Genomic DNA, 27993 nt, shown 5'->3' with positions numbered 1-27993 from the left:
TGATGGCCCCTTTAGGACAAGAATAGTTACATCTAAAAGCAATTCCCTCATTTTGCATCTCCTTTTTATTGAACCCCCCCAAAATCCCATACATATCACAAGGAATGTGAAGTTCTGGTTCCCCTACCCCCCCCCCCGTACTCTATTTGTACAAAGGCCCTGGGGCAGCACACAGCTGGGATTCCACGGAATAAAGCCCAGCTTCAATAATCAGAACAACTGATATTTGTTTACAAATTAGGTGCAGTTTTGTATGGTGCTGCGTACCCTCGGAGCCGAGTCAAGGAAAAAGAGCTACAGCACTGGAACCTAAGTTTTAGCAGCCTAGTCATCTGTAACTTGTGCCATAAAGTAAACCAAGGATAACTACAGTATTATCTGCTGAAGTTCTCTACTGTGGATTTCGGGTACAGCAGCACGTGCTTTACTCCCAACAAAAGCTGCTCAGGTGGGGGGAGCCGGGAAGCCAAGTCTCTCCACTTTGTCTGAACACCATCTTCCAGGAAGGTACTGCTTCTTCTCTCCCAGGCTCCCTTCAGCAAAGTGGCAAATTCAGAATCCGGTGCCACAGGAGGCCCTTGGCTTAAGTCCTTGTGGTTTTCAAACTGTTTAAAAAGCCAAACAAAAAGCATAAGAGAAAAAGAGTGATGAGTATGAAACAAAAATCTCTTCAGCCACCTTTGTTTTGAGATGAGCTCTGCACTGAAGCTCTGGGAGCACAGGCGTGCAGTCCTGCTAGAACAGAGCTGCCCAGCAGGTTCCCCAGGGGCATCAGAAGTGTTCACACTGCTGAGCTGAGAAAAACTCACCAAACCCAGCCCAGGGGCCTGTGATCCTCCACCCACCCGGGGGAACTCCGGGCGCTGTAAACAGAGGCCACAGCGCACACCAGGCTCTGCTGTGCCCGGTGAGGAGTCTCTGTATGAGCCTTGAGCCCTGGTATCGCCCCCCAAACACCACAGAGACCTCTTGTGCCATCAGAGAAAAGCCCTGGAGCAAACGTGTGTCCCCAGCGTGATCAACAAGAGATGCAGAATTACCTCCTCAATAAAAACGCTGTTACTGATGGAAATGTAACCTCTGTCGACAGCGAGGATTTTATAGGAATACTGGCTCAAGAATTCAGTGACTTCAGGGATTCCATACCACAGGTTCCTGGGACTGCTTGGGCATCCAGAGCCTATAGTATCGGTTAAACTGGTAGAGCTGAGGATACTTAGCAGCTTTCAGGGACTCGGGATCTTTGTCACAGAGCTGGAACGTCACGCAGGGAGCAAGGGGTTCTCTCAGAGAGTGCAGGAGGCCAGTGAAAACAGCACCAAGGTCCTCCACGACGTCTGCTCCTAGAAAAGCCAAATAAATTAAACTATTGACATGAGCACGGACACTGGGGCAACCTTCCTTACTTTGGGCCTTGCCAGCAGCCCACAGAGCCTCACGCAGAAAAGAACTGAACGAGATCAAAAAGTGTTCCTAGTGACCTAGACACATGCTCCTGGCCGCTGAGGTACCTGAAAAACCCTCCAGACATCATCAGCTCTTGCTGAAGCAAATAATCCACATTCACTTGTTGTGCCAAAAACACGCCCGGCCCTTAACAGGGAGAGACCCTGCCAGGCACCGCCTCAGAGAAGAACCGAGCTGTACTGGGGGGACACACCCAGCCAACGTGTACAAGTTTAAACAGAATTTTCTCTCAGAACTGGGACTTTCAGCACACCCCAGGTGCTACTCGACTGCCACAGACACACAGAGGGCTTCGTGAGGTGCTCTGGGATTGGCCAGTCCTGCTCCAAGCCCTGCTGATGCCCCTGTGGTTTTAAGGATGTCCTCAAGGAGGTGGTAGAACCTCGCCATATTTGCCCCTGGAGCTTAATTTCTGAGGTTTTCTTTGGGAAACGCATCCACTTCCTACTTAACAATGCAGTCCCCTCTCCTGCTCTCGGGAAGAGCTGCCCACAGGCACGGGAACCACCTCTCCTCTCCTCTGCCCTTAAAACACTGTGTTACTGAGGCCAACTACTTCCAGGCCAAGACTGTCCATGCAGGGACAGTGTCCCTTCTCTTTAGGGTCAGGGAAAAAGGGCAGAAATACCTACAGAGCTTCAATGCCCCTCTTGAGCACAAAGCACCATGAATCTGCACCTCCTGCTGCTTGCAGGGAAGGTAATAAATTGCCTCAAGGTAAAAAATGATAAATGGTAAAAAATTATTGCAAGAGGGTAGAAATTATTCCACTTTCACTCCACTGCTAGAAATTACACATAAAACATAAAAAAAACCCCTGTACCTGTTCTGTTTTCAGACTGAAGCAACAGCATATTCCTGGCTCCTAACGCAGCAGGGACAACAGCACTGAAGGGAACTGTTTAGATAATCATGTCTTCATTTAAAGATAAGCCAATTCCTTCATCTAAGCCATCACTGCCCTCCATCAGAACAGCCAGCATATCCACGACATCTAATAAGTGAAGGAAAAAATGTAATCAGAGGATCCAGACTAACTGGGAAAACAACAGAGGTAGAATGCAACATTCCAGGAACACAAAGTATCTTTTTAGTTCCCAAAAAAAAACCAACCAAAAAGAAACAAAACAAACAAAAAACCCCACCAAAATGGAAACATTTTATTCGGCCGCCGTGAGGACTTTCTTGGGTTGTTATTGATGTTTGGAGGGGTGTAAGAGCAGTTAACACTTGTGTTTGTGATGCTTTTGCTTGCTTTTGTAACTTTTCCTTTAGTACTTTAATAGTTTTAACTAAAAATGTTTGTTGCTTTGTTGCTATACTAGTTATCTTTCTTAGTGTATTTTTTATAGTTTAATTAGTTTTTAATGTATTTAATATACTTCTTGTAGAAGTATTACAATTTTGTAAAGCATACTGCTTTAATAATGATTTACGTATAAACTTAGGCACTCTATTTTTTTTTTATTCCTGTTGTTGCTTTATTAATAAATGCTTTAAAAGGTTTGGTTTTGTTTTTTTTTTGCTTAATTTTTATATATGCTGGTAAACTTCTTGGGTCTTTTACCTGATCTATAGCTCGTTGAGTTAGTTGCATTGCCTTTTGACATTTTTTAGGTTTTAGCATAGCTTGTGCCTTGGTGCGAAAATATGGTCTTAAGCTTATCAATTTATCTATAGTTACTTTGTGAAGAGGATCTTTAGGCTGCTTTTGCATAGCTACAGCTTTATTAACTTCTGCTTGCTAGTGTGCACTAAATAAAAGTTTCTGATGCAGTGAGAAAATAAGTTTAGCAAGACTTTTATAATTTTTTGGTAGCAATATATTAGTACTCTAAATATAATTTAGTATTTGCTTAGTTTGTTTATTAGTTACTCTAAATTGACTCACTGTAGCTTGCAACTGTGACAAAAATTTTTTAATCTAATGGTGTAATTTGAGCTGGTAACCTTTTGCTTGCTTGCTGCTGAAAAATTATAGGATAAGCTAGTTCTGCTGCTAGTTCTAAAGTTTGCTTATTTTCTTTGTTTAGTTTTACTTTTGTTAGAGTTGCCTAAACTTCTTTTTGCTCTCTGGCCAGAGCCTTTGTTAGGTCAGACTTTGCCTTAGGGGGTGATTTACTGACAGACAAACTCTGACAAACCGGTGATCTCTGTTTGGGGGGGCTGGAGGAGCCGTGGGCTCACAACCCGACTCTGTTTCCGTGTCCTCAGGCACGGGTCGCAAGGGAGGTAATTCCACTGTAGACACAGCAGGTGGCATGGAAATACTAGGTAATTAATTTTCTCTGCTATAACTTTTATTCTTCTCTAGTGTGAAGTTGCTTGTGCAGCAGCTTTTTTTTCTGCCTGATGTTGTAATAACTCATTGTGATCTACCTTTTACAACTTTTTTAGCTTTTTGGGTGTCTTATCATCATCTAAAATGTCTTCTTATAGTTTATCTTTAAACTTACACCACTTAGACAACTTATGTACTGTATGAGGATTTATAAAGAGCCCCTTAGCATACCTATATGTTAATAACCTTGGCAGATCTTTATGTAAATCAATGTTTTTAATCTGCCTTTTCTGCAAGAACGCAGTAAATAAATCATATGCTGCTTGCCTCTTCATACCTCTATTGTCAGCGCTGTTGCAGCCCTCCGAGGTCGTCGGCAGCACGTATCGGCCAGGCTTGCCTCTGCAGTCACCTGGGGCACGGTGCACGCTATTTCAATTCAGCACTTTTGCCATCCTGGCTGCATCAGGACCTGAACTCTTTTTCCTCACTCCACCGTGGCGCCTATCACGTCGTGGTCACCATTTTTGGGGAAAAATAACGGGAGAAAAGCCCATTCTATAATGCCAACAAGTTTCAGTTTATTCTAAGCACGCATGTACAGTTATACCCGTTATAATGAAGCTCATGCATATTGCAAAACTTAGGCTCCTCATTGGTGTCTCTAGAACAGGTCAAGCTCGCCTTTGGGGCTTTCTCTGCTTGCTTTGTTTTCCCTTACACTTATCTCTTTGCTGACCGTTCTGCTGCTGGGAACCAGCTCACCCAAGGACGTGTGATATTGTTGCTACATCCGCTATTGCTGCACTCTGCAATTTTCAGCTACCGCTTCACTAACTGCATGTAGTCATGGCCTCTCTCCCGAAGCCGCTCATCCACAAAACTCTCCACACCATGATCCGAATTTTCTGGCTCTTTTCCCTCTTTTTTTTTTTTTTTTTTTTTGCCTTTTCCCTATTTTTTTGCCTTTCCCGCATTTTTGGGCTCTTAAACCGTTTCTCTGTGCGACTTTCCCACATTTCCAGATCTTTTTCCCACTTTTCGGCTCTTTCGCCGACTTTGGTCACTCCCCCCCCAATTTCCGAGCTCCCCGATCCCATTTTCGCCCTTTCTTCCCCAATTTTTGGGCTCTTTTCCCATTTTAGGTCACTTTCTCCCCATTCCCGCGTTCCCCCATCCCGATTCAGGGCTCCTCGTCCCGCTTTTTGGCGCTTTTTTCCAGATTTTTACCTTTTTTTCCCCATTTTTCTGGGCTCCCGCCTGGCACATTTCCCGCGTCCGCTCCCTCATGGCAGCCGCGCACGCGCAGGAGCGACCACAGAGACGGTCCATAGAGATGAATGGGAGGTCCTCCAGGAGCATAGAGACGAGCCGGTAGTTCCAAAATACCATAGAGACGAACCGGAAGTCCTCCAAAGACCATAGAGATGAGCCGGACGTTCCATGATACCATAGAGACGAACCGGAAGTCCTCCAAAGACCATAGAGATGAGCCGGACGTTCCATGATACCATAGAGACGAACAGGAAGTCCTCCAGAAATCATAGAGATGAGCCGGAAGTTCCATAATATCATAGAGACGAACCGGAAGTTTTCCAGAAACCATAGAGATTAACCGGAAATTCCATAAAACCATAGAGACGAACAGGAAGTCCGCAGAAACCATAGAGATTAACCGTTGTTGTACGGACAGCGGCCGGCGCAGGGCGGAAAGCTTTAAAGCGCGGTGGCACGGACGGCGGCCGGCGCAGGACAGAAAACCGCCCTCGCCGCCGCCATCCTTCTCCGGCGCCGCCGCGGAGCCGCCTTCAGCCCTCCCCTCACTCACAGACACCGCCCCGCTCGCCGCTCGCTGCCGCCCCTCGCCCTTCCCGCCCCGTCTCGGTGGTTTTGGGGCCGCTCTGGCCCCTCCCGCCCCGTCTCGGTGATTTTGCCGGGGACTGGCTGGGGGCCTGCAGTACCGCCCTGTGTCCACAAGGTGGCAGCATTGCCGCACGCAACCGTCGGGGGCCGCCGCTCGCCTCGGGGCCGCGGGCGGGGCCGGCGGCAAAAAAGAGCGGACGCCGTCCCCTGCGGAACGTCCTCGGTAGCAAATGCCCCGAAACATCTCGCGCGGAAAAGAACGCCAACGAAAAAACCCCTGCCTCTAACCCAACAAGAACCAAAAGAAAAAACCTTTTCTTTTAAACTGCATTTCAATGTATTTTATTTTTATATTTTTCATATTTATATTCACATTCTGATTTATAATTCGGATTCAAAGGCCGGCAGGGGAGGGAAGAGGGACGGTGGACAGAGGAGGCAGAGGGGGGGAATGGAACGGAGCAGCGGGGCAGGGACAGGACAGGAAGGAGCCGGGTTTGGAGGGGACATGGAAACGGGGGAAAGAGAGATAACCGAGGGGAATACGGGCAGGAGCATGGAGCGGTAGAGAGAGGGACAGGAGGGGGATCCCTCCCAGCGCCCCGGCTCCCCCCCGGCGCCCCGCCCTGCCCGGGCTGCTGCGCTCGGCAGAGCTCGGCTCCGTTCGGCTGGACTCGGCTCCTCGGCCAGCTTCGGCTACTTTCGGCCACGCTCGGCTATTTCCGGCCGCATTCGCCTCCATTCGCCTCTTCGGCAAAGCTCGGCTCGCCTCGGCTGAACTCGGCAAAGCTCGGCTCCGCTCGCCTCCTCGGCCCCTTTCGGCCGCTTTCGCCCACGCTCGCCTAGTCCCGCCCGCGCCCGCCTCCATTCGCCCATTCCCACAGCTCGGCTCCCTCCGCCCGGCCCCGGCTCCCTCCGGCTCACACATTTCCTCAGGGCACCTCAGCACAGGGCACACAAACTGCAGCCCCTAAAGGCTTGCGGCTCTTTCAACACACACACTCGTAACTCAGCTCTGGGGACAGAGCTGATGGCCCCTTTAGGACAAGAATAGTTACATCTAAAAGCAATTCCCTCATTTTGCATCTCCTTTTTATTGAACCCCCCCAAAATCCCATATATATCACAAGGAATGTGAAGTTCTGGTTCCCCTACCCCCCCCCCCGTACTCTATTTGTACAAAGGCCCTGGGGCAGCACACAGCTGGGATTCCACGGAATAAAGCCCAGCTTCAATAATCAGAACAACTGATATTTGTTTACAAATTAGGTGCAGTTTTGTATGGTGCTGCGTACCCTCGGAGCCGAGTCAAGGAAAAAGAGCTACAGCACTGGAACCTAAGTTTTAGCAGCCTAGTCATCTGTAACTTGTGCCATAAAGTAAACCAAGGATAACTACAGTATTATCTGCTGAAGTTCTCTACTGTGGATTTCGGGTACAGCAGCACGTGCTTTACTCCCAACAAAAGCTGCTCAGGTGGGGGGAGCCGGGAAGCCAAGTCTCTCCACTTTGTCTGAACACCATCTTCCAGGAAGGTACTGCTTCTTCTCTCCCAGGCTCCCTTCAGCAAAGTGGCAAATTCAGAATCCGGTGCCACAGGAGGCCCTTGGCTTAAGTCCTTGTGGTTTTCAAACTGTTTAAAAAGCCAAACAAAAAGCATAAGAGAAAAAGAGTGATGAGTATGAAACAAAAATCTCTTCAGCCACCTTTGTTTTGAGATGAGCTCTGCACTGAAGCTCTGGGAGCACAGGCGTGCAGTCCTGCTAGAACAGAGCTGCCCAGCAGGTTCCCCAGGGGCATCAGAAGTGTTCACACTGCTGAGCTGAGAAAAACTCACCAAACCCAGCCCAGGGGCCTGTGATCCTCCACCCACCCGGGGGAACTCCGGGCGCTGTAAACAGAGGCCACAGCGCACACCAGGCTCTGCTGTGCCCGGTGAGGAGTCTCTGTATGAGCCTTGAGCCCTGGTATCGCCCCCCAAACACCACAGAGACCTCTTGTGCCATCAGAGAAAAGCCCTGGAGCAAACGTGTGTCCCCAGCGTGATCAACAAGAGATGCAGAATTACCTCCTCAATAAAAACGCTGTTACTGATGGAAATGTAACCTCTGTCGACAGCGAGGATTTTATAGGAATACTGGCTCAAGAATTCAGTGACTTCAGGGATTCCATACCACAGGTTCCTGGGACTGCTTGGGCATCCAGAGCCTATAGTATCGGTTAAACTGGTAGAGCTGAGGATACTTAGCAGCTTTCAGGGACTCGGGATCTTTGTCACAGAGCTGGAACGTCACGCAGGGAGCAAGGGGTTCTCTCAGAGAGTGCAGGAGGCCAGTGAAAACAGCACCAAGGTCCTCCACGACGTCTGCTCCTAGAAAAGCCAAATAAATTAAACTATTGACATGAGCACGGACACTGGGGCAACCTTCCTTACTTTGGGCCTTGCCAGCAGCCCACAGAGCCTCACGCAGAAAAGAACTGAACGAGATCAAAAAGTGTTCCTAGTGACCTAGACACATGCTCCTGGCCGCTGAGGTACCTGAAAAACCCTCCAGACATCATCAGCTCTTGCTGAAGCAAATAATCCACATTCACTTGTTGTGCCAAAAACACGCCCGGCCCTTAACAGGGAGAGACCCTGCCAGGCACCGCCTCAGAGAAGAACCGAGCTGTACTGGGGGGACACACCCAGCCAACGTGTACAAGTTTAAACAGAATTTTCTCTCAGAACTGGGACTTTCAGCACACCCCAGGTGCTACTCGACTGCCACAGACACACAGAGGGCTTCGTGAGGTGCTCTGGGATTGGCCAGTCCTGCTCCAAGCCCTGCTGATGCCCCTGTGGTTTTAAGGATGTCCTCAAGGAGGTGGTAGAACCTCGCCATATTTGCCCCTGGAGCTTAATTTCTGAGGTTTTCTTTGGGAAACGCATCCATTTCCTACTTAACAATGCAGTCCCCTCTCCTGCTCTCGGGAAGAGCTGCCCACAGGCACGGGAACCACCTCTCCTCTGCCCTTAAAACACTGTGTTACTGAGGCCAACTACTTCCAGGCCAAGACTGTCCATGCAGGGACAGTGCCCCTTCTCTTTAGGGTCAGGGAAAAAGGGCAGAAACACCTACAGAGCTTCAATGCCCCTCTTGAGCACAAAGCACCATGAATCTGCACCTCCTGCTGCTTGCAGGGAAGATAATAAATTGCCTCAAGGTAAAAAATGATAAATGGTAAAAAATTATTGCAAGAGGGTAGAAATTATTCCACTTTCACTCCACTGCTAGAAATTACACATAAAACATAAAAAAAAACCCTGTACCTGTTCTGTTTTCAGACTGAAGCAACAGCATATTCCTGGCTCCTAACGCAGCAGGGACAACAGCACTGAAGGGAACTGTTTAGATAATCATGTCTTCATTTAAAGATAAGCCAATTCCTTCATCTAAGCCATCACTGCCCTCCATCAGAACAGCCAGCATATCCACGACATCTAATAAGTGAAGGAAAAAATGTAATCAGAGGATCCAGACTAACTGGGAAAACAACAGAGGTAGAATGCAACATTCCAGGAACACAAAGTATCTTTTTAGTTCCCAAAAAAAAACCAACCAAAAAGAAACAAAACAAACAAAAAACCCCACCAAAATGGAAACATTTTATTCGGCCGCCGTGAGGACTTTCTTGGGTTGTTATTGATGTTTGGAGGGGTGTAAGAGCAGTTAACACTTGTGTTTGTGATGCTTTTGCTTGCTTTTGTAACTTTTCCTTTAGTACTTTAATAGTTTTAACTAAAAATGTTTGTTGCTTTGTTGCTATACTAGTTATCTTTCTTAGTGTATTTTTTATAGTTTAATTAGTTTTTAATGTATTTAATATACTTCTTGTAGAAGTATTACAATTTTGTAAAGCATACTGCTTTAATAATGATTTACGTATAAACTTAGGCACTCTATTTTTTTTTTATTCCTGTTGTTGCTTTATTAATAAATGCTTTAAAAGGTTTGGTTTTGTTTTTTTTTTGCTTAATTTTTATATATGCTGGTAAACTTCTTGGGTCTTTTACCTGATCTATAGCTCGTTGAGTTAGTTGCATTGCCTTTTGACATTTTTTAGGTTTTAGCATAGCTTGTGCCTTGGTGCGAAAATATGGTCTTAAGCTTATCAATTTATCTATAGTTACTTTGTGAAGAGGATCTTTAGGCTGCTTTTGCATAGCTACAGCTTTATTAACTTCTGCTTGCTAGTGTGCACTAAATAAAAGTTTCTGATGCAGTGAGAAAATAAGTTTAGCAAGACTTTTATAATTTTTTGGTAGCAATATATTAGTACTCTAAATATAATTTAGTATTTGCTTAGTTTGTTTATTAGTTACTCTAAATTGACTCACTGTAGCTTGCAACTGTGACAAAAATTTTTTAATCTAATGGTGTAATTTGAGCTGGTAACCTTTTGCTTGCTTGCTGCTGAAAAATTATAGGATAAGCTAGTTCTGCTGCTAGTTCTAAAGTTTGCTTATTTTCTTTGTTTAGTTTTACTTTTGTTAGAGTTGCCTAAACTTCTTTTTGCTCTCTGGCCAGAGCCTTTGTTAGGTCAGACTTTGCCTTAGGGGGTGATTTACTGACAGACAAACTCTGACAAACCGGTGATCTCTGTTTGGGGGGGCTGGAGGAGCCGTGGGCTCACAACCCGACTCTGTTTCCGTGTCCTCAGGCACGGGTCGCAAGGGAGGTAATTCCACTGTAGACACAGCAGGTGGCATGGAAATACTAGGTAATTAATTTTCTCTGCTATAACTTTTATTCTTCTCTAGTGTGAAGTTGCTTGTGCAGCAGCTTTTTTTTCTGCCTGATGTTGTAATAACTCATTGTGATCTACCTTTTACAACTTTTTTAGCTTTTTGGGTGTCTTATCATCATCTAAAATGTCTTCTTATAGTTTATCTTTAAACTTACACCACTTAGACAACTTATGTACTGTATGAGGATTTATAAAGAGCCCCTTAGCATACCTATATGTTAATAACCTTGGCAGATCTTTATGTAAATCAATGTTTTTAATCTGCCTTTTCTGCAAGAACGCAGTAAATAAATCATATGCTGCTTGCCTCTTCATACCTCTATTGTCAGCGCTGTTGCAGCCCTCCGAGGTCGTCGGCAGCACGTATCGGCCAGGCTTGCCTCTGCAGTCACCTGGGGCACGGTGCACGCTATTTCAATTCAGCACTTTTGCCATCCTGGCTGCATCAGGACCTGAACTCTTTTTCCTCACTCCACCGTGGCGCCTATCACGTCGTGGTCACCATTTTTGGGGAAAAATAACGGGAGAAAAGCCCATTCTATAATGCCAACAAGTTTCAGTTTATTCTAAGCACGCATGTACAGTTATACCCGTTATAATGAAGCTCATGCATATTGCAAAACTTAGGCTCCTCATTGGTGTCTCTAGAACAGGTCAAGCTCGCCTTTGGGGCTTTCTCTGCTTGCTTTGTTTTCCCTTACACTTATCTCTTTGCTGACCGTTCTGCTGCTGGGAACCAGCTCACCCAAGGACGTGTGATATTGTTGCTACATCCGCTATTGCTGCACTCTGCAATTTTCAGCTACCGCTTCACTAACTGCATGTAGTCATGGCCTCTCTCCCGAAGCCGCTCATCCACAAAACTCTCCACACCATGATCCGAATTTTCTGGCTCTTTTCCCTCTTTTTTTTTTTTTTTTTTTGCCTTTTCCCTATTTTTTTGCCTTTCCCGCATTTTTGGGCTCTTAAACCGTTTCTCTGTGCGACTTTCCCACATTTCCAGATCTTTTTCCCACTTTTCGGCTCTTTCGCCGACTTTGGTCACTCCCCCCACAATTTCCGAGCTCCCCGATCCCATTTTCGCCCTTTCTTCCCCAATTTTTGGGCTCTTTTCCCATTTTAGGTCACTTTCTCCCCATTCCCGCGTTCCCCCATCCCGATTCAGGGCTCCTCGTCCCGCTTTTTGGCGCTTTTTTCCAGATTTTTACCTTTTTTTCCCCATTTTTCTGGGCTCCCGCCTGGCACATTTCCCGCGTCCGCTCCCTCATGGCAGCCGCGCACGCGCAGGAGCGACCACAGAGACGGTCCATAGAGATGAATGGGAGGTCCTCCAGGAGCATAGAGACGAGCCGGTAGTTCCAAAATACCATAGAGACGAACCGGAAGTCCTCCAAAGACCATAGAGATGAGCCGGACGTTCCATGATACCATAGAGACGAACCGGAAGTCCTCCAAAGACCATAGAGATGAGCCGGACGTTCCATGATACCATAGAGACGAACAGGAAGTCCTCCAGAAATCATAGAGATGAGCCGGAAGTTCCATAATATCATAGAGACGAACCGGAAGTTTTCCAGAAACCATAGAGATTAACCGGAAATTCCATAAAACCATAGAGACGAACAGGAAGTCCGCAGAAACCATAGAGATTAACCGTTGTTGTACGGACAGCGGCCGGCGCAGGGCGGAAAGCTTTAAAGCGCGGTGGCACGGACGGCGGCCGGCGCAGGACAGAAAACCGCCCTCGCCGCCGCCATCCTTCTCCGGCGCCGCCGCGGAGCCGCCTTCAGCCCTCCCCTCACTCACAGACACCGCCCCGCTCGCCGCTCGCTGCCGCCCCTCGCCCTTCCCGCCCCGTCTCGGTGGTTTTGGGGCCGCTCTGGCCCCTCCCGCCCCGTCTCGGTGATTTTGCCGGGGACTGGCTGGGGGCCTGCAGTACCGCCCTGTGTCCACAAGGTGGCAGCATTGCCGCACGCAACCGTCGGGGGCCGCCGCTCGCCTCGGGGCCGCGGGCGGGGCCGGCGGCAAAAAAGAGCGGACGCCGTCCCCTGCGGAACGTCCTCGGTAGCAAATGCCCCGAAACATCTCGCGCGGAAAAGAACGCCAACGAAAAAACCCCTGCCTCTAACCCAACAAGAACCAAAAGAAAAAACCTTTTCTTTTAAACTGCATTTCAATGTATTTTATTTTTATATTTTTCATATTTATATTCACATTCTGATTTATAATTCGGATTCAAAGGCCGGCAGGGGAGGGAAGAGGGACGGTGGACAGAGGAGGCAGAGGGGGGGAATGGAACGGAGCAGCGGGGCAGGGACAGGACAGGAAGGAGCCGGGTTTGGAGGGGACATGGAAACGGGGGAAAGAGAGATAACCGAGGGGAATACGGGCAGGAGCATGGAGCGGTAGAGAGAGGGACAGGAGGGGGATCCCTCCCAGCGCCCCGGCTCCCCCCCGGCGCCCCGCCCTGCCCGGGCTGCTGCGCTCGGCAGAGCTCGGCTCCGTTCGGCTGGACTCAGCTCCCTCCGCCCGGCCCCGGCTCCCTCCGGCTCACACATTTCCTCAGGGCACCTCAGCACAGGGCACACAAACTGCAGCCCCTAAAGGCTTGCGGCTCTTTCAACACACACACTCGTAACTCAGCTCTGGGGACAGAGCTGATGGCCCCTTTAGGACAAGAATAGTTACATCTAAAAGCAATTCCCTCATTTTGCATCTCCTTTTTATTGAACCCCCCCAAAATCCCATACATATCACAAGGAATGTGCAGCTCCGGTGACGCTATTTGTACAAAGGCCCTGGGGCAGCACACAGCTGGGATTCCACGGAATAAAGCTCAGCTTCAATAATCAGAACAAATTACATTTTTTTACAAATTAGGTGCAGTTTTGTATGGTGCTGCGTACCCTCGGAGCCTAGTCGGGGGAAAAGAGCTACAGCACTGGAACCTAAGTTTTAGCAGCCTAGTCATCTGTAACTTGTGCCATAAAGTAAACCAAGGATAACTACAGTATTATCTGCTGAAGTTCTCTACTGTGGATTTCGGGTACAGCAGCACGTGCTTTACTCCCAACAAAAGCTGCTCAGGTAGGGGGAGCCGGGAAGCCAAGTCTCTCCACTTTGTCTGAACACCATCTTCCAGGAAGGTACTGCTTCCTCTCTCCCAGGCTCCCTTCAGCAAAGTGGTAAATACAGAATCCAGTGCCACAGGAGGCTCTTGGCTTACATCCTTGTGGTTTTCAAACTGTTTAAAGCGAAACAAAAAACAGAAGAGAAAAACAGTGATGAGTATGAAACAAAAATCTCTTCAGCTACCTTTGTTTTGAGATGAGCTCTGAACTGAAGCTCTGGGAGCACAGGCGTGCAGTCCTGCTAGAACAGAGCTGCCCAGCAGTGTCCCCAGGGGCATCTGGAGTGTTCACACCTCCACACAAACAAACCTCTGCCGCTCCCTCTTTCTGCCCCTGGCCCGCGACAGCGAGGCGGGGCGGGAGCTTTGAGCCTTCTGGGGGCTGCCCCCACCTTTCCTTGTTGCGGCGGAGTCCCTTTCTGGGGGATGGAGGTGTGGGAAGGGCTGGAAGGGAGTGCTGGGCTGCTGTCCGGGGCAGTTGGACTCGTCCTGTGCCTTCTTCGGGGGTCAGGGTTAGGGGCTGAAGCCTCGGGCCTCTGATGGCATTTGGGGCACCCCAAGGTCACTAGGAGAGGGACGCACACTGCGGTGGAGGAGCGGGTGGGTGGCGAATGAGGGGGGGGTCACGCTGGGTGCCGTCCCGCAGAGGGACCCAAAGCTGCCCCAAAATTCCCTGGGAGGGGTGTGTGTAGAATACTAAAACATGGCAAGTGTTTCGTTTTCACAGCTATTGGTAAAGAATAGGAAGCTATGGCTAACCTCATTTGGAAAGAAGCCCTCTCTCGATCCACTCATTTGTACCCAGGAATGTAGGAAACTCTGACTGTGGATGGGCAGTAGTTTTGAAAATCATGCCCTAGCCTTTTTCTCTAGGAACGAACCAAGCAAGTGCCCTGAAACCAGCGGAGCAGCTGCAGGGGCTGAAGGGAACAGAAAGGGCTCCCGGCACCTTTTGCCTCCGTTCTCTGCCATTCCCCCAAACGTGTCGCAGACCCGGAAGAGGCGTTTGTCATGCAGCCTGCCAAAATAAAGACCTGTAAAATCCTAGCTCTGCCTTTTGTTTAACGTGTTCTTGCTTCCTATTTATGTCATCACAGAAAGCAAGGAAAGAATAAATGTGTCTGTTTCCCACTATTGCTCCGTGCAGGCATTTTTAAAGGCTGCTGTACTTCTGTCCTCTTTTTCCACTCCAAGCTTGACTTTTCCCCTCCTTTTTCGAGGTCTGCTGCTTTGGGTGTCCCAAGCAGGGCTGGGTTCCTCGGCAGGGGTCTTAGGAGTTGGTGCAGATTCTGCTTTTTCCAAAGGTGTAGCAAAGTGTGCCAGCAAAAGGACTGTTTTCTCCAGGGGAAAGCTTTCTTTCAATCACCATCAGTGCATGTATGTGTTTTAATTGTGTAACCAGGTGGATTAAGAAAAGCCGACAGCTGTAGCAGATTTCTGTTTGGTCTGTATCTGTGAGAAGTGGGCTGTGTGCTGGAGATGGAGAGACGCTGTTGGAGGGTGGCAACAGCGGCAGGTGTGAGCTGTTAGGATGATGAGGAGGGCTCAGAGCAGCCCCAGGTGTGAGTTATTAGGATGATGAGGGCTCAGAGCAGCCACAGGTGTGAGCTGTAAGGATGAGGAGGGCTCAGAGCAGCCACAGGTGTGAGCTGTAAGGATGAGGAGGGCTCAGAGCAGCCAACAGGTGTGAGCTGTTAAGATGATGAGGGCTCAGACCAGCCACAGGTGTGAGCTGTAAGGATGAGGGCTCAGAGCAGCCAACAGGTGTGAGCTGTAAGGATGAGGAGGGCTCAGAGCAGCCTCAAGTGTGAGGCTAAATAAAAATGTTATGGCATTACTTTCAAAACCTTCAGATGTCTCTTCAGAGATTCTTATATTCCTGCATATAATAAAGTAGATAGAGAGGACATATTTGAAAATGAATATATAAATAAATTCCAGTGAATCTGTACCAAAAATCAGAGGTCCTGAATCACAAGAAGCTGTGCTGCAGGACCTGCTAGCCTTGGTGTGTCCCTGGTTGTAGCTGTTCAGGTGTTCCCCTGCTGTGCTGTTGGTGCTGCCTCTCAGAGCAGTGGGGATGGACAAAGTCCAAAGAGCTGGAGCTAAGCCCCACGGAGCTGTTTTGGAGCAGGTGGGTGAGGCAGAGCTGCTCAAGGGTGGTGTTAGGAACTGAAGCCTTCACAGGAGAAAGTGTTTGATCATCACAATCCCCTGCTTTTCCTATGACAGCAACTGTTCTTGGTCATTCCTACTCTTTGTAGGGAGTAAAAATTGCCTTGGGTATTTGCTAGTGGGACTAGTGACATCCTTTTCCTGAGGGGAGTCCTTGAAACAGAACTGTGAGAAATGAGGATGCTACAGCTGGAGTTCCATTCTCCTATTGGAATGGAGAGTCCATAGTCAATGTTGTTTGGTGAGTTTCCCAGTGTCCCTGACCTAGTGCTGTGCTGTCGCCAAGTCACTTCATTCTGATTTAAACAGTCTCAATGCACTGCAAGTGTACACTGAAGTAAGAGATGCCAGTGAGAAGCTTCTTGTTCCCAAGGGCTTTCTTTAGGGACATGCAGCTTCTGAACTACTAAGATAATTCAGATTCCCACAGAAACCTGCTGAGCTGTGGTTCTAGGGCAAGAGTGTCAGGAAAGTGGCATCTTCTGTGCCAGCTCAGTAGTTCTTTTCCTTGGAGCTCTCAGGGTAAGGATGAAATGGTGTTCATGCCCCACTGGGAAAGCATGGAGCAGGATCAGTACTGTGTTTTTTTCCTGCTCTCTGCACTCTCTCAAGGATGACCTGGAGTGCTCTGGCTCACAGCAATATAATCTGTGTGTAACAGCTTCCTGTGCCTGCCTGTGCAGCTGGGACAGTCATGGAGAGTCCCATGGAATTCCTGAGGTTGGGAATGCCCTTGGAGACTGGTGGGTCCAACTGCTGCCCCAGCACTGCCAAGGACACCCTCAGCTCCATCCCCAAGTGCCACATCAGGAATCACCCAGTGAGTGACACAAATTGTGGTGAGGGCTGCAGGCACTGACAGCATCACTGGTAGTGGGGCTGGGGGTTCCCAGAATGGCTCCCTTGACCCATCCCTTCTCTCTGGCCTTCTCAGGAAGGGTGACTGGTCTGGAGAACACAAGGTGCAGGGGGTGTAGCTTAAGTGCAGACTTGGGACCATTTTGCTGCAGTTCAGGGAACCTGTGCCCAAAGCACCTTGAACTCCTGTTTGCTCCGATTTTCCTTTGGGTTTTTATGCACCTGGAAATGGATTTTAGGATCCACCAATAAATTCAGTGAATTGTCCCAGCCAAAGACCTTTTTGCTGATCTAAAAGTAGCTTTTAAACCACAGACCCAACCACAGCTTGCAGTATTTTCCTACAGCAGAGTGAGAGATGGCGGATGATCCTATTCACTGATGCAGCTGTGTACGAGGGCCAGGTCAGCTGGGACAGCCCTTGCTGTTGTTTTTTGTCTCTCAGTAAAGGAAAAATCACGTGTCTTTCCCATGTGGCATTGACTGAGGCTGTGAAGTGCAATCCAGGGCTGGTGCTTGGGGCTGTGGTGTTTGGTGTGCAGACAACATTACAGCCTGTCTGCTCTGGGGTTGAATGGGCATTTCCTCAGTTACTTGGACTGGGATAAAGCCAAGAGGCTGGTGGGAAGGGGTTTCTCCCAGGCCTGGACAGCCTCAAGACAGGGATGTTTTTTTTGAATGTTTGTTTTCTTTCATTTCTCGGCCCAGGGCTAAGTTGGTGTTCCCTGAATTGGGATGTGGAATGAGGAGGTCTCTGTTGGGAGAGTGGGAGAACGGGACACAGCTAACTGGCCTGTCCTGGATAGGCAGAGAAATTTGATATTGGCAATATGTGTTAGTGGGTATTTAATCAATGCAGCGGTGCCAGCATGGCTCAAGCGCTGGTACATCAGGACAGAGAGGAGAAGGGGCTGACAGACACTGGCACTGAATGCTTGGGCATGGCTAGAGATGAGCAGCTGGACCTCCCTCCAAGTTGTTCTGGGTGTGGATTTGCATCCTGTCTGGGCACAGAAACGTGTGGCAGCTGGAGACTGGGCAGGTTTGGGGGCTGTGCTGCCCCAGCCTCTTTAGTTCTTGTCCCTGGTTGTCCCCCTTCAGTGCAAAAGCATCCCTGCTTGGCTGGTTGCTCCCTGCAAACAACCCGAGTTCCTCGGCATTGGTGTGCCCCACCGGCATTGTCACCTGCCCTGGGCACAGTCGGCAGAGCTGCCAGAGCAGCCAGCAGGAGGGGCAGCCGCTCTTTGCCGGGAGGTGAGAGGTGCGAGGGCCAGGGCTGGAGGCACAGGCTGCCGGGCAGGGGAGAATTCTTCTCGGGGAGAATTTCCGCTCCCCGCAGCTCTCGGTGCATGGACTCTGGTCTCAGCCAGGTGGGACGTGGGGACTGTGTTCATGTTCCCAGGAACTCTTTTCCCATCTGCTGGGACTAACTGCCTAGAAAATGGCATTTCTGACAGCCCGGCACTACCGTGTCTGCTGGAAAAGGGTGGGGGTGAAGAGGCAAACGCCAGAGTTCCTTTGGGATGATGGAGTTGTGGTGTTTGGCTGTGCTGACAGGGGTAGGAATTCAGAGAGATGATGCTGGCTAGAACATTCGTGTAAGAACTTAAGGAAGATGAGAATGGGATATCCATGGATAATCTAGCCATGAGAGGGCAGTGAGACACAGTTTATGGTGAAAGCCATGCACTCAGAAATTACTTCAAAATTCCCCCGACCTTGCTCCATCGTGGAACAAATAAATACAAAGGTTTGCTCCTGCTCGTGCTGGGAGGAGAAAGTAATCCAAACCCAAGATGCTTTTACAGCACAAGTGGGAAAGATTCCAAAAATAAACAGCACTTCTCTGTATGTGCCTTGTGATTGCAATCATAATAGATGTATAATATCTATCTAATACATGTATCCTATGTAACATGCACTAAATATATCAGTTTCAAAAATAAATATAATACACAATAAAGTTATAATAGATGTTATTTATAAAATATTATAAATTCTAGTTATCCTATTATAGTCAATGCTTGCATTGAATATATAATAATTTCCTGCCAATTACTGAAGGAAAATATGTGGAGTCGGGTAACGACTGCAACAGGTACCCAGAGCAGTTCAGGGATCTCCATCCTTGGAGATATTCCAAACTGAAAGGCTCTGGGAGCACAGGACCCTGCAGAGGTCCTGGCCAAAGTATGTGACTGATCTTTGATGACTGGGAGCACTGCAGCCACCCAATAAACTCTTAGTAATTAGTCCTAAATTGCATGTGCCAAGCAGGTTGAAGAAGACTTCTGCCATCTGTGTTTTTCTGATGCATCTCAGGTAGTTTGCGAGGTGAGTTGTGAATGAAAGGAGGAAGGATAGAGACATTTAAAGATAATAGATCTGGTGTAAAATCCTCCTTGCTCAGTCCATGCCTGTGCACTCCCCATTAATTATAAACACACTTTGTTCCCCTCTACTCTGTAAGCAAATTATCAGGGTGGTTAAATGCAGCTAAGGTGACAATATTTAGAGTTTCCCAGGTCTTATCCTCCAAGCCATGCCCAGGTAGGTCTCCAGACAGACTTTGCAAGGCTGAGTACAGGATGAGCTAGCTCCCTTGTGAGCTGGACTAACCAAGCAATGAGGTCAGGATAGGATAATGGGGCAAACTGAGCTCTGCTACAAGGAAATGTCATGTTGATAAATGCAACTGCAACGTTTTTCATAAACAAAATTAAACTTCATTTACTTCACAGTAGCTAATGTGCTGTTAATTCAAACCCCACAGAAGAACTCGCTGGACACAGTTAATAGTCATCAGAGCAGATAGGCCAGGCTTTGAAAACATTTAATATTCACTGAAGTGCTGCTTGTATCCAATTATAACTCACTACTTGCCATCCTAATAATTTAAATCTGTCCACTCTTTAGAGAGGAAAAAAATGCACTAATCAAAGACATGAATGCACCTTTTGCTTTTGACAGCATCAAATTAAAACTAAATGGTAGATCTTGAATGAATTACTTTGAAAGAATAAAGGCATTAATGAGGTAATTTCATTATAGAGGCTCATCCAAGCCTATGAGAAAACAAGGGAAGTAAATGGAGAGGAAAGCCGCCGAGGAAATTAGGGTTCCTTCCACAGTAATTAATGTTTGGGGCATTTAGTACAGGCACCAAATTAACTGCTCCAAAGAACGCCATTGACAAAAAAAAGACATTGTTGCCCTGCCATGTAATTAGAAGACAGTACAAGCAGAACACTTAATGAGCATAAAGCCAGCCTTTAACTTATTCTGCCCAGCTTCTGAAAACATGCCTTTGTGGAGGCCTAAGTTTAAGGAAGCACTGGGCGTACAATATAGGATTGTTTAGGTCCTTCTGGTCGTTGAGCTATAAACAGGTAGCCCTGAATGACAGACTCTGAGACTCCGGGGAGGCCTGGCTTCCCAGAAAAAAAAAAAAAAAAAAAAATCTTAAATGCATCCAGAAAGAAGCAAAAAAAGGTGAATAGGCCCAGCCCGGCAGAGTCAGTACAGTGAATGCTCACGGCTGTCTTAAGTGATTACATGATATTGTGCCACCCCCTCTCATTGAGTTATCTTTACACTGCTTTTGTCTCCTCTAATTGAAGCTGATGAGGTGCTAATTGGTTTCTTTTTTTAAAAAAAAGCACTACTTAAGCACTGGCAAACAGAGTAAGACAGCATGAGTGGAGTTAAGGAGGGCTAAGCAAAAAAAGAAAATTTAAAAAACCCACAAAACCCCACACCAACCAAAAAAACCCAAACCAAAACAAAACAACAAAAACAACCCACACCCCCACCCCAAAAAAAAAAAACAAAAAAAAACCAAAAACCACCAAAACCCAAAACCAGCCATCCTCAAACCCCAAACCTAAACCAACTCCTGTTATTTGATACTAAATTGAGTAGGGAAATGATTGCATGAGGGCAATGGCTATGAGGGTTTGAATTTTGGGAGAGAAAGGGACAATTCCAGCACTAAATGAATGCCCACACTTTGGCCAGTGTCCTTGGCATTCTTTTTTTCTTTTTTTTTTTTTTTTAATTTAAAGTGCTGCTATCAGAGTATTAAACATGTTGTCACTACAGCTGGAGCCAGAGGTCCTGCCTTTGCCATACCCAACTGCATTTCCTGAAAAAGGGTTAGCATAACATTAAATACTCTGTATTTTCCATGTATTCTGTACGTGGGTTGATACCAGCTCCTGGTTTCCAAGACCAATTTTATAGTTCCCAGCTATTGAGAGTATTCTGAGTGCTAAAGGAGAGTACAAAAAGGCCTTGCTGTATTACTAGTGTTGCCTGGAAAGACACAGACATTTCTGTGAGCTTTTTGAAGGTGACAGCACAAATCCCCGTTTTAAACACAATCCTCTGCTGTTTCCGAATCTTTTTATATACAATCTAGGTACACATGTGGGCACAGGATGCTTTTTCAGGCTGTTTGTCCAAGTAAGCCACACCTTTAGGCTCCAGGAAAAGGCTACCTTATGATGATGGGTTCAGAGTCTCTGGCACTGGCTCAGGACCAACAGTCAGCTCTCGAAATTCTTCAAAATCCAGCAGTAGTTCCTAAGTAGTTTCCTACTGGACAAAAAGAGGAAAGTGGAGCTGAAACTTCTCCAGTCAGCTCAAGAGGGCAATGAACTTTTCAGTAAGACAATTTTGATTATCTATTTATGTAGATGAGCAATAAAGTGTCAGGGCTCCTCCTTTCCTCACTTTTTTTTTTTTTTTTTTTTTTTTTTTTTTGCCTGTGTATAGAAAACTCAGTCAGTATACAAACAGCAAGTTCCTTGGGTTTGTGTTTATGTTTGGTAACTTGTAGCTCTATTCACATTCTAAACTGGATTCTTTTCACTTTATTTCATGGTCACTTATTTTCTTTTGGTAGTCATGAAAACTAGGGATTTCTTGCTAGCTGCTAGAAAGAAATTTCCTAGAGAACAAAGTTACAATCAGTTGCTCCAAACAGGTGCCCATAGCCGTTCAACTATAAAACAGCCAAGAAAGATGCAAAACTGGTAAACCCTGCTTTTTCCTGCAGAGGCAAAGAGCAATTCAGTGGTTGCAAAACTCCTGGAGTGCCACGTGCCAAATCACCTTTGTAATCAGTATTGCCTTTGCTAGAGTAGAGCATCTTTTGGTTTGTTTCTGGTGGGACCTGATTGCATTTTCAGGCCATCTCATATGTGGCTCCTACCATCAGGGACCAAGAAATCTCATCTTTGAGCTCAGAGGGAATTTGGCAGCTATCCCTGCAGGAGAGGTGGCAGATGGCAGAGTATCCATCAGTCGCTGACATCAATAAAGCTGGAGAAAGCAAGCAGCAGAAGAGAGGCTGGGAAATGAAATCCTCCCGCTTTTCCCTGTCTCTTTCCTGATGCTTTATCTTATAGTATGAAAATGGCTCTTCCTCAATTTTGGTCACTCTAGAAATGTTAGTTCAGTAAGAATTCACTTGGGGTAATGTTTAATAGGTTTACGAATTTTATTTGGAGGCAAAAAAGCACAACGGGTGACAGCAAAGAATTTGGTGTGGGTGTGACAGTGGGTGTGTCTATTTTCCCCCGAGTTCCACAGGGACTTCGTGGTATTTCCAAGAGTTCTTCTCAGTAAAACTCAATTGGAGGGGACTTCCCCTGACTTATTCCTTTGGTTACCAAACCCACTGAGAGCTCCTTCCTGCTCACATACAGAAATAGAGAAAAGTGGCAGTGATGTGCTTGCACTTAAAATGAAATGGATGAACCAGATGGTTCATCAAGGGATGCATTAGGGATCATGCCCTATATTGCTCTCCCCACTGAGACTGGGACATGTAGGGCTTCAAAGAAACAATAAGGACATGGAAACTTGGGCAGAGCTGAGGGAAGGCCTATAGTCAGCAGAGAGAGAAATGCGCTGGAGAAAGCAAACAGCAAAGGTAGGGAGGGGAGATAAAACAAGGGAGATAACAAAAGGGTGGCAGAGGCGAGGCTCAGAGTCTGGGGGAGACATCTGAAAAGTGACAGGGACTTGTCACACAACCAGAAGAGAGGCAGCACTGAGAAATTGGGTGGTTAAAACTCTGCTGAGGATCACATGAGCAGCTCATCCAGAGCCTGCATTAGAGAAGCCAAAGTTCAAAGGCAGGGATGCTCCCCTGGTTTTTATGGCTCACTTCTGGGTCATTCAATTAAAGAGATTCTAAATTTGACAACTCCTAATGTTCAAAGATAAACATGAATGGCCCAACTGCTCATTCTAGTAAAATTCAAATAAAAAAGAGCCATCCAGCACCACAGAAGGACATGTTAGAAGGGGATCTCTCACTGAAGAGGAAAGTGAAGATGGTGTAGCTGCATTCCATCTCAGATGGCCTGACTCTGGTCACTATCAAATCAGTAATTGCCACCTTGAGGCTTCTACAGGCCAAAGTTGGATTAAGGCATTTGATTTTCCCAAGCATGTTAAGCTCTTTGCAGTTCCTTTAGTGAATTTAGCCACCCAATTGATGCATCCTTTTGAAATCTAGCCTTTTTATGAAGTGGGCTGTGGAAGGCATGATGCCCCTTATTAATTGATGCCCATCTATTATTTGTAAGATTTAGCCTTGATCCAGGAATAATTATAAAATTGTGTCTCAAAAAATATCAACCAAAAAACCTGTGATGGCATCCTAAAAAATCTTGTGTAGAGAGGCTATAGCCTTGTTGGCCCTCTTACCAGGTACTGGGCAGTTGGAAGAAAAGCAAAATATCCCCTGATATTCTGCATAAATTCTCCTTGCCATTTTTCAAATCTTTAACTTAAATTCAAGGCTATTACCTTTTTTTTTTTTCTTTTTTTTCTTTTTTTTTTTTTTTTTACCTACTGACTACCTGTGAGCAAAGAAGGTAAATTCCCTTCTGGATATTTGTTTATTTGTTTCTTAGCTTGGTTTGGGTTGATGGTTGTTTTTTTTTTTTTTATGGCTTTTTTGTGTGTTAGTTTGTTTTTGAATATTGTGAGTGGCTTAGGTTTCACCAGCTCACCTTCAGCACAGTCTTACCCTTAACTGAAAGTCCTACAAGTCCTACAGTTCCCATTTGAGAGAGCAGTGTGTTTCAATTTCCACTGTGCAACCAGGTGGCCTAATGTAAAATCACCTGCTTTTATTCCAAGGCTACACAGAAGAAAAAGAGAGATCAGCTGGCCTCTAAAATTGCCCTAATTTATACATCCACATACTTTGAAAAAGCATAGCACAAAATTAGAGGTGCCTGTGTTCCTGCCACAAGAATGCCCCAGCCATTACAGAATATCCTGTAATTGTCCCAAAAAGCAGGGAATGCCTGTTTGTTTTAAAGAAAGCTTTGAAAAATGCCTGTGCAATTCTTTCCCTCACAGAAGTGTGGTCCAAGTGAACTGAGAAAGCGGCAGGTATCAGTGGGTCATCTCCACTTTCTGTACTCTCTAATATTCGTCAAGCATAGTAATCTCATTCCCAACTGTTCCTTACGTCATACAGAACAAAACAATGCAAGAATCCATTTTAAAAACATTAATGTCTTTCACGGAATCCAACTATTTTGCTACAGATAAGCTGTTTGGCTATTTTATCCATGTGCATGGTATTTGTGTGTGAGATTTGCCCTGTCAAATGCCCCGAGGGATTAATTCCCAGAGTCTAAAGTCCCAGGAGTGGACTGCGTCCGGAGCTCTCAGAAGAGCTGTCTTGCTTTTCAGTGTTCTAAATCCCCCAGGGCGATTCCACAGGCAGCAACCTCCGGGCAGGACTAACCTCGGGAGGAAAAGAACACACAACACAGGGTGAGTGTGTAAGCAACGGCAGCTGACGCAAACAGAGACACCTTCACACTGGGAAGTCACGAAATCCATCAGTGCTGACTGAAGTATTTTGGGCTTGTCAAGCGTCATTGTTTTGGACTTCTCCTGACCTCGCTTAGCAGAACGGTGCCACCGCCTGTAAGATTTTTCTTCAGTATTTGCCTGCTAAGTAGCTCTGTAGGCATTTGTTTTCTCTCATCAAATCATTAAATGGCAATGCAGTTGTTAGTTCGCCTTGCCCAATTCGAATACATTTTGCAGCCAGAAACCATTCCCAGTTCATTAAGTGCCTGACCTCAGCATTAACACCCCTTCTGCTCGGGTTGCCTTGGAAACAAAGCTTCCTGTGCGTAATCCAAGCTTATCTAGCTCTTTATCCTACATGTGACCCTTAATTACTTGCTAAATTAGAATGGTTTTCTGAAAATCACAAGAGGAGGTTAATATGGTCTCCAGAGCTGGTCAAGCTAAGATGACACCAAATTCACAGGGAATTCAAATTCCATGATCCCTGAAGGCGTCTCTTTCAGAAGGAAGATGAACTTTCCCAATGGGAGGCAGTGTGCCATGATAATGCTCCTGTCACTCACTTTCCTTGCCCTGCTTGTCCAGACCCAGCTTAATCCAGTGTGATCAACGGAGTAAGTAAATATCAGGTTGATTAATTACAGTGCAAGATTCAGTAACAACTTGTCTTCTGTAATTAACATTGTAATTGAAATTAAATAATACACTTTCACACACCGATTGCTGGCCTAGGAGTAGGAGAATCCTCAAGGGAGATGAAGCACAGAAAAAGAAGGCTCAGTATATTAATTGTGTTTTTTAAATTGTGGTACATCTTAAGAAATTCTTCTGTCAAAAAAAAATAGGTTTTTTTGAAGGCTGGATTGATGATCTTAGAAGTCTTTTCCAACCTTAATAATTTTATTACTCTAAAAAAGAAAAATGTCCAGATGTCTTGGAGTAAAGGTTAAAATGGGTTGGATTGTTGAAGAATAGCTTAAAACTTCTGAAAGTCCACCTTCCTTTCACTGTTTTGATAAACAGACATAATGAGAAAAGATAATGCTCTCTAAGATGCCCAGTGCTTTTCCTATCCATTGTTTCCAGGGGCAACTCAAGGACAGTGAATCTTCGGGTTCAGTAAGTGTCTTTATAAAGCTGTGCTAAGGCTCAAATGCTAAGGCATGGTCTCAGGAAAAATCAAAAGTAAAATCCTCTGTGACTTCCACAGAACATTTAATTAGCTGCATATGTATTAAAGCACAGCCAGTGTAAAAAAACTCAGTCTGTTTCAGCATTCCCATCTATTGTGACACAGAAAATAATTCTGCCTGTGTGCAAAGGCTTGCTTTCAGAGATATTTATAAAAATCATGAACTGATCACTGAGACAGGAGGAAACCAGACAGGTCTTGCATTTCTGCTCAAAATCCTCAAGTTCAACACAAGATACCTCAAATGTTTATTAGCATAAGCAGTGGTGCTCCAAACACTTTTTAGGAGAGTTCATTGACTGGAACCTAATTTTTCCTTTTTTCTCCTCTGCCCTTTCCAGTGTGGGCTTGTTAGTGTGTCTAAATGCTTAGAGCTCTGGAGGCTGAAGGGAGAGATTTATAGTTACTGTGTGTTTACAGGGGTTTTGACTTCCCTGATGAGACTTATGGAAAATAAAATGGCATTTTTATAAGAATAATGACAGAGAAATAGTACTAACTACTTCCAGGCAGAATTTGAGATAATTAAGGTATTTCATTTGTTACGATTGTACAGAATTATGATTATACAGATTATCAACCTGCCAGTGCTCCCAGTCCCTGACAATCCAATTGTGTTTCAGGCCAGTGGGCCATTTTCTGTTCTCTTTGCTGAGCCTTCATTTCCCTGTTACTGGGTTTGAATTCAAATGTAATTTTCAGGACAGACTTCAAGTTCTTAAAAATAGAAAACATTTTTGTTTCTTCTAGTGAGCTCATGTAGCAAAAGAATTTGAAGAGACTTAACTTGAAGAGTCTAAACTGCTAACATCTATAATTTTGGGAGTCTCTAGATGTTTTTCCTGCATGTCACAGTGGATTGGAGGGCAGCTTTCCATGCCTGGGAAGAAGACTTTTAAAGGAGTTTCCATTTTCAAAAGAGATTTTACAAATCCTCCATGCACAATTGTCAAGACAGTATCTATGCCGATGCCTCTAAGTTACAAAATTTTAGCCTGCTTTCACATGTGTGGGTGAGTGGGTAAGAGGGAATTGTTTCAAGGCTTGTGCTTTTGTGTTTCTAGTCTCCTTCAGCATGGTTCTGGTATTTTATAGGCATTAATTCTGAGGTTACTGGCAAATGGAGGAAGTAGACAGGAGAGGGCCTCATACTGTTCTGTTTGGACCCCTGATGCACACGCCATTTTATCCTGCTGAAGTAATTCTAGAATTTTACCTCAAAAATTACTTTACAGATCTTTAAAGAACAGAAAAAGAGCTGAGTTTCCTATGTCTAGAAAGCTGCCAAGAAGAGACTCCCAATTCCCTTGACATCTCCCACATATGTGTCCTAAAAAAGCAAAACAGATTCATAATCAGGGGTTTAGAATATTGTTGGATGGAAGCCACTATACAAAACAAAACATCAAGCACTTTTTTCTCTATAGAAACAAGTGTTACCTGGTCAAGAATACTTAATATATTTATATATAGAAATTCTAAAATTTACCTCAGAAACCTTTTGCTTGCCAAGTCTCATCTGGTCATATATTTGCGTACTCATCTGTATAACTGAAAAAGTGAGAATGTAAGGTTTTACTTTCACCCATGCTGAAGGAAATGTGTGCCATTTTAGAAAAAGAGCTTAATCTCTCCCCAGCGCCTCCAAGATCATCCTCTTTTTAGCAGGCTCTGAACATACTTACCAAGTCTTAAGATTGCTCATACTCACAGATTAAGAGGAAAAGAAGGGGTGTCAGAATCAAATGGGTATGAAAAATGTAGAACAAAACCCAAGAGTGTAAAGAAACTGAAAAAGAAAACCCCGACTGATAATTATTTTCTTCTCCAATAAGGCTGTATGACAGGCTGCTAAATGAAAATGGAGAGAGTGAAACAGGAAGCTCTTAACTGTTGCTTCAGTGCTTGATTTAACTCTGAGACAAGCCCTGCCCCTGCTCTGGGACGCTACACACTGACAAACAGCCGTGTTTCTCATCTTGGCAGTGTCGGGGACTCTCCCCAACTGTCACCGCTGTCACCTGTCACGGTTGGGGCCTGCCTGTCACCTGAGGTTTGTTTTGCTCACCTCTGCGGAAGGTTGGTCTGGCATGTTGGGGGAAACAGTGTGGATTTTCCTGCGGGACTTCCGACTACCCTGAGAAGAGCCCGTGGAAGTGCGGTCTTTGCTAAGAAAGTAATATTGAGGGGAATTAACAGGGTATTTATCTTTCAGACATTCTGTGCACTGTCACCGGCTCGCAGCTGCCAGAGAGGCCGCACGATCGCGGCTGACCCGCACACCAACTCACAGTGCACGACCCCTCGGACCCAGGCCAGCTCGGAAACTCACCGGGAGGGACGGATATCCGAGCCACGCTCTGGCCGTGCCCGGCGGCCCGACCC

General features: G+C 46.1%; 1 protein-coding gene across 27 annotated transcripts; it reads right to left on the bottom strand.

Annotated features, from left to right (window-relative positions):
* Positions 1–42: 42 nt before the first annotated feature.
* Positions 43–27987, bottom strand: LOC110478585 (uncharacterized). Of its 27 annotated transcripts, none has more exons than XM_085571227.1 (13): positions 27941–27987; positions 27677–27776; positions 27098–27159; positions 21065–21161; positions 11611–13646; positions 10720–10886; positions 8925–9095; positions 7680–7982; positions 4979–7244; positions 4086–4252; positions 2291–2461; positions 1041–1343; positions 43–605 (listed from the first exon to the last, which is right to left on the bottom strand). In XM_085571227.1, the coding sequence occupies exons 9-10, from the start codon at positions 5853–5855 to the stop codon at positions 4236–4238; spliced, it is 894 nt and encodes a 297-aa protein (XP_085427353.1). In that variant the 5' UTR covers positions 5856–7244; positions 7680–7982; positions 8925–9095; positions 10720–10886; positions 11611–13646; positions 21065–21161; positions 27098–27159; positions 27677–27776; positions 27941–27987; the 3' UTR covers positions 43–605; positions 1041–1343; positions 2291–2461; positions 4086–4235. The 27 variants fall into 27 exon arrangements, with proteins under 27 accessions (XP_085427353.1, XP_085427355.1, XP_085427354.1 ...); XM_085571229.1 differs by having other exon boundaries at positions 5009–7244; XM_085571228.1 differs by having other exon boundaries at positions 11641–13646.
* Between the last annotated feature and the right edge of the window lie 6 nt (positions 27988–27993).

This window comes from Lonchura striata, chromosome W, assembly GCF_050655825.1.
Source record: "Lonchura striata isolate lonStrDom1 chromosome W, ASM5065582v1, whole genome shotgun sequence".
In the NCBI taxonomy this organism is placed as follows: domain Eukaryota; kingdom Metazoa; phylum Chordata; class Aves; order Passeriformes; family Estrildidae; genus Lonchura; species Lonchura striata.
This window is presented reverse-complemented; position numbering and strand designations above follow the sequence as displayed.

Bases quoted from the DNA above. Each gene is read 5' to 3' on its own strand.
- LOC110478585 (XM_085571216.1), bottom strand. From the start codon at position 12,487: ATGTTTCGGGGCATTTGCTACCGAGGACGTTCCGCAGGGGACGGCGTC.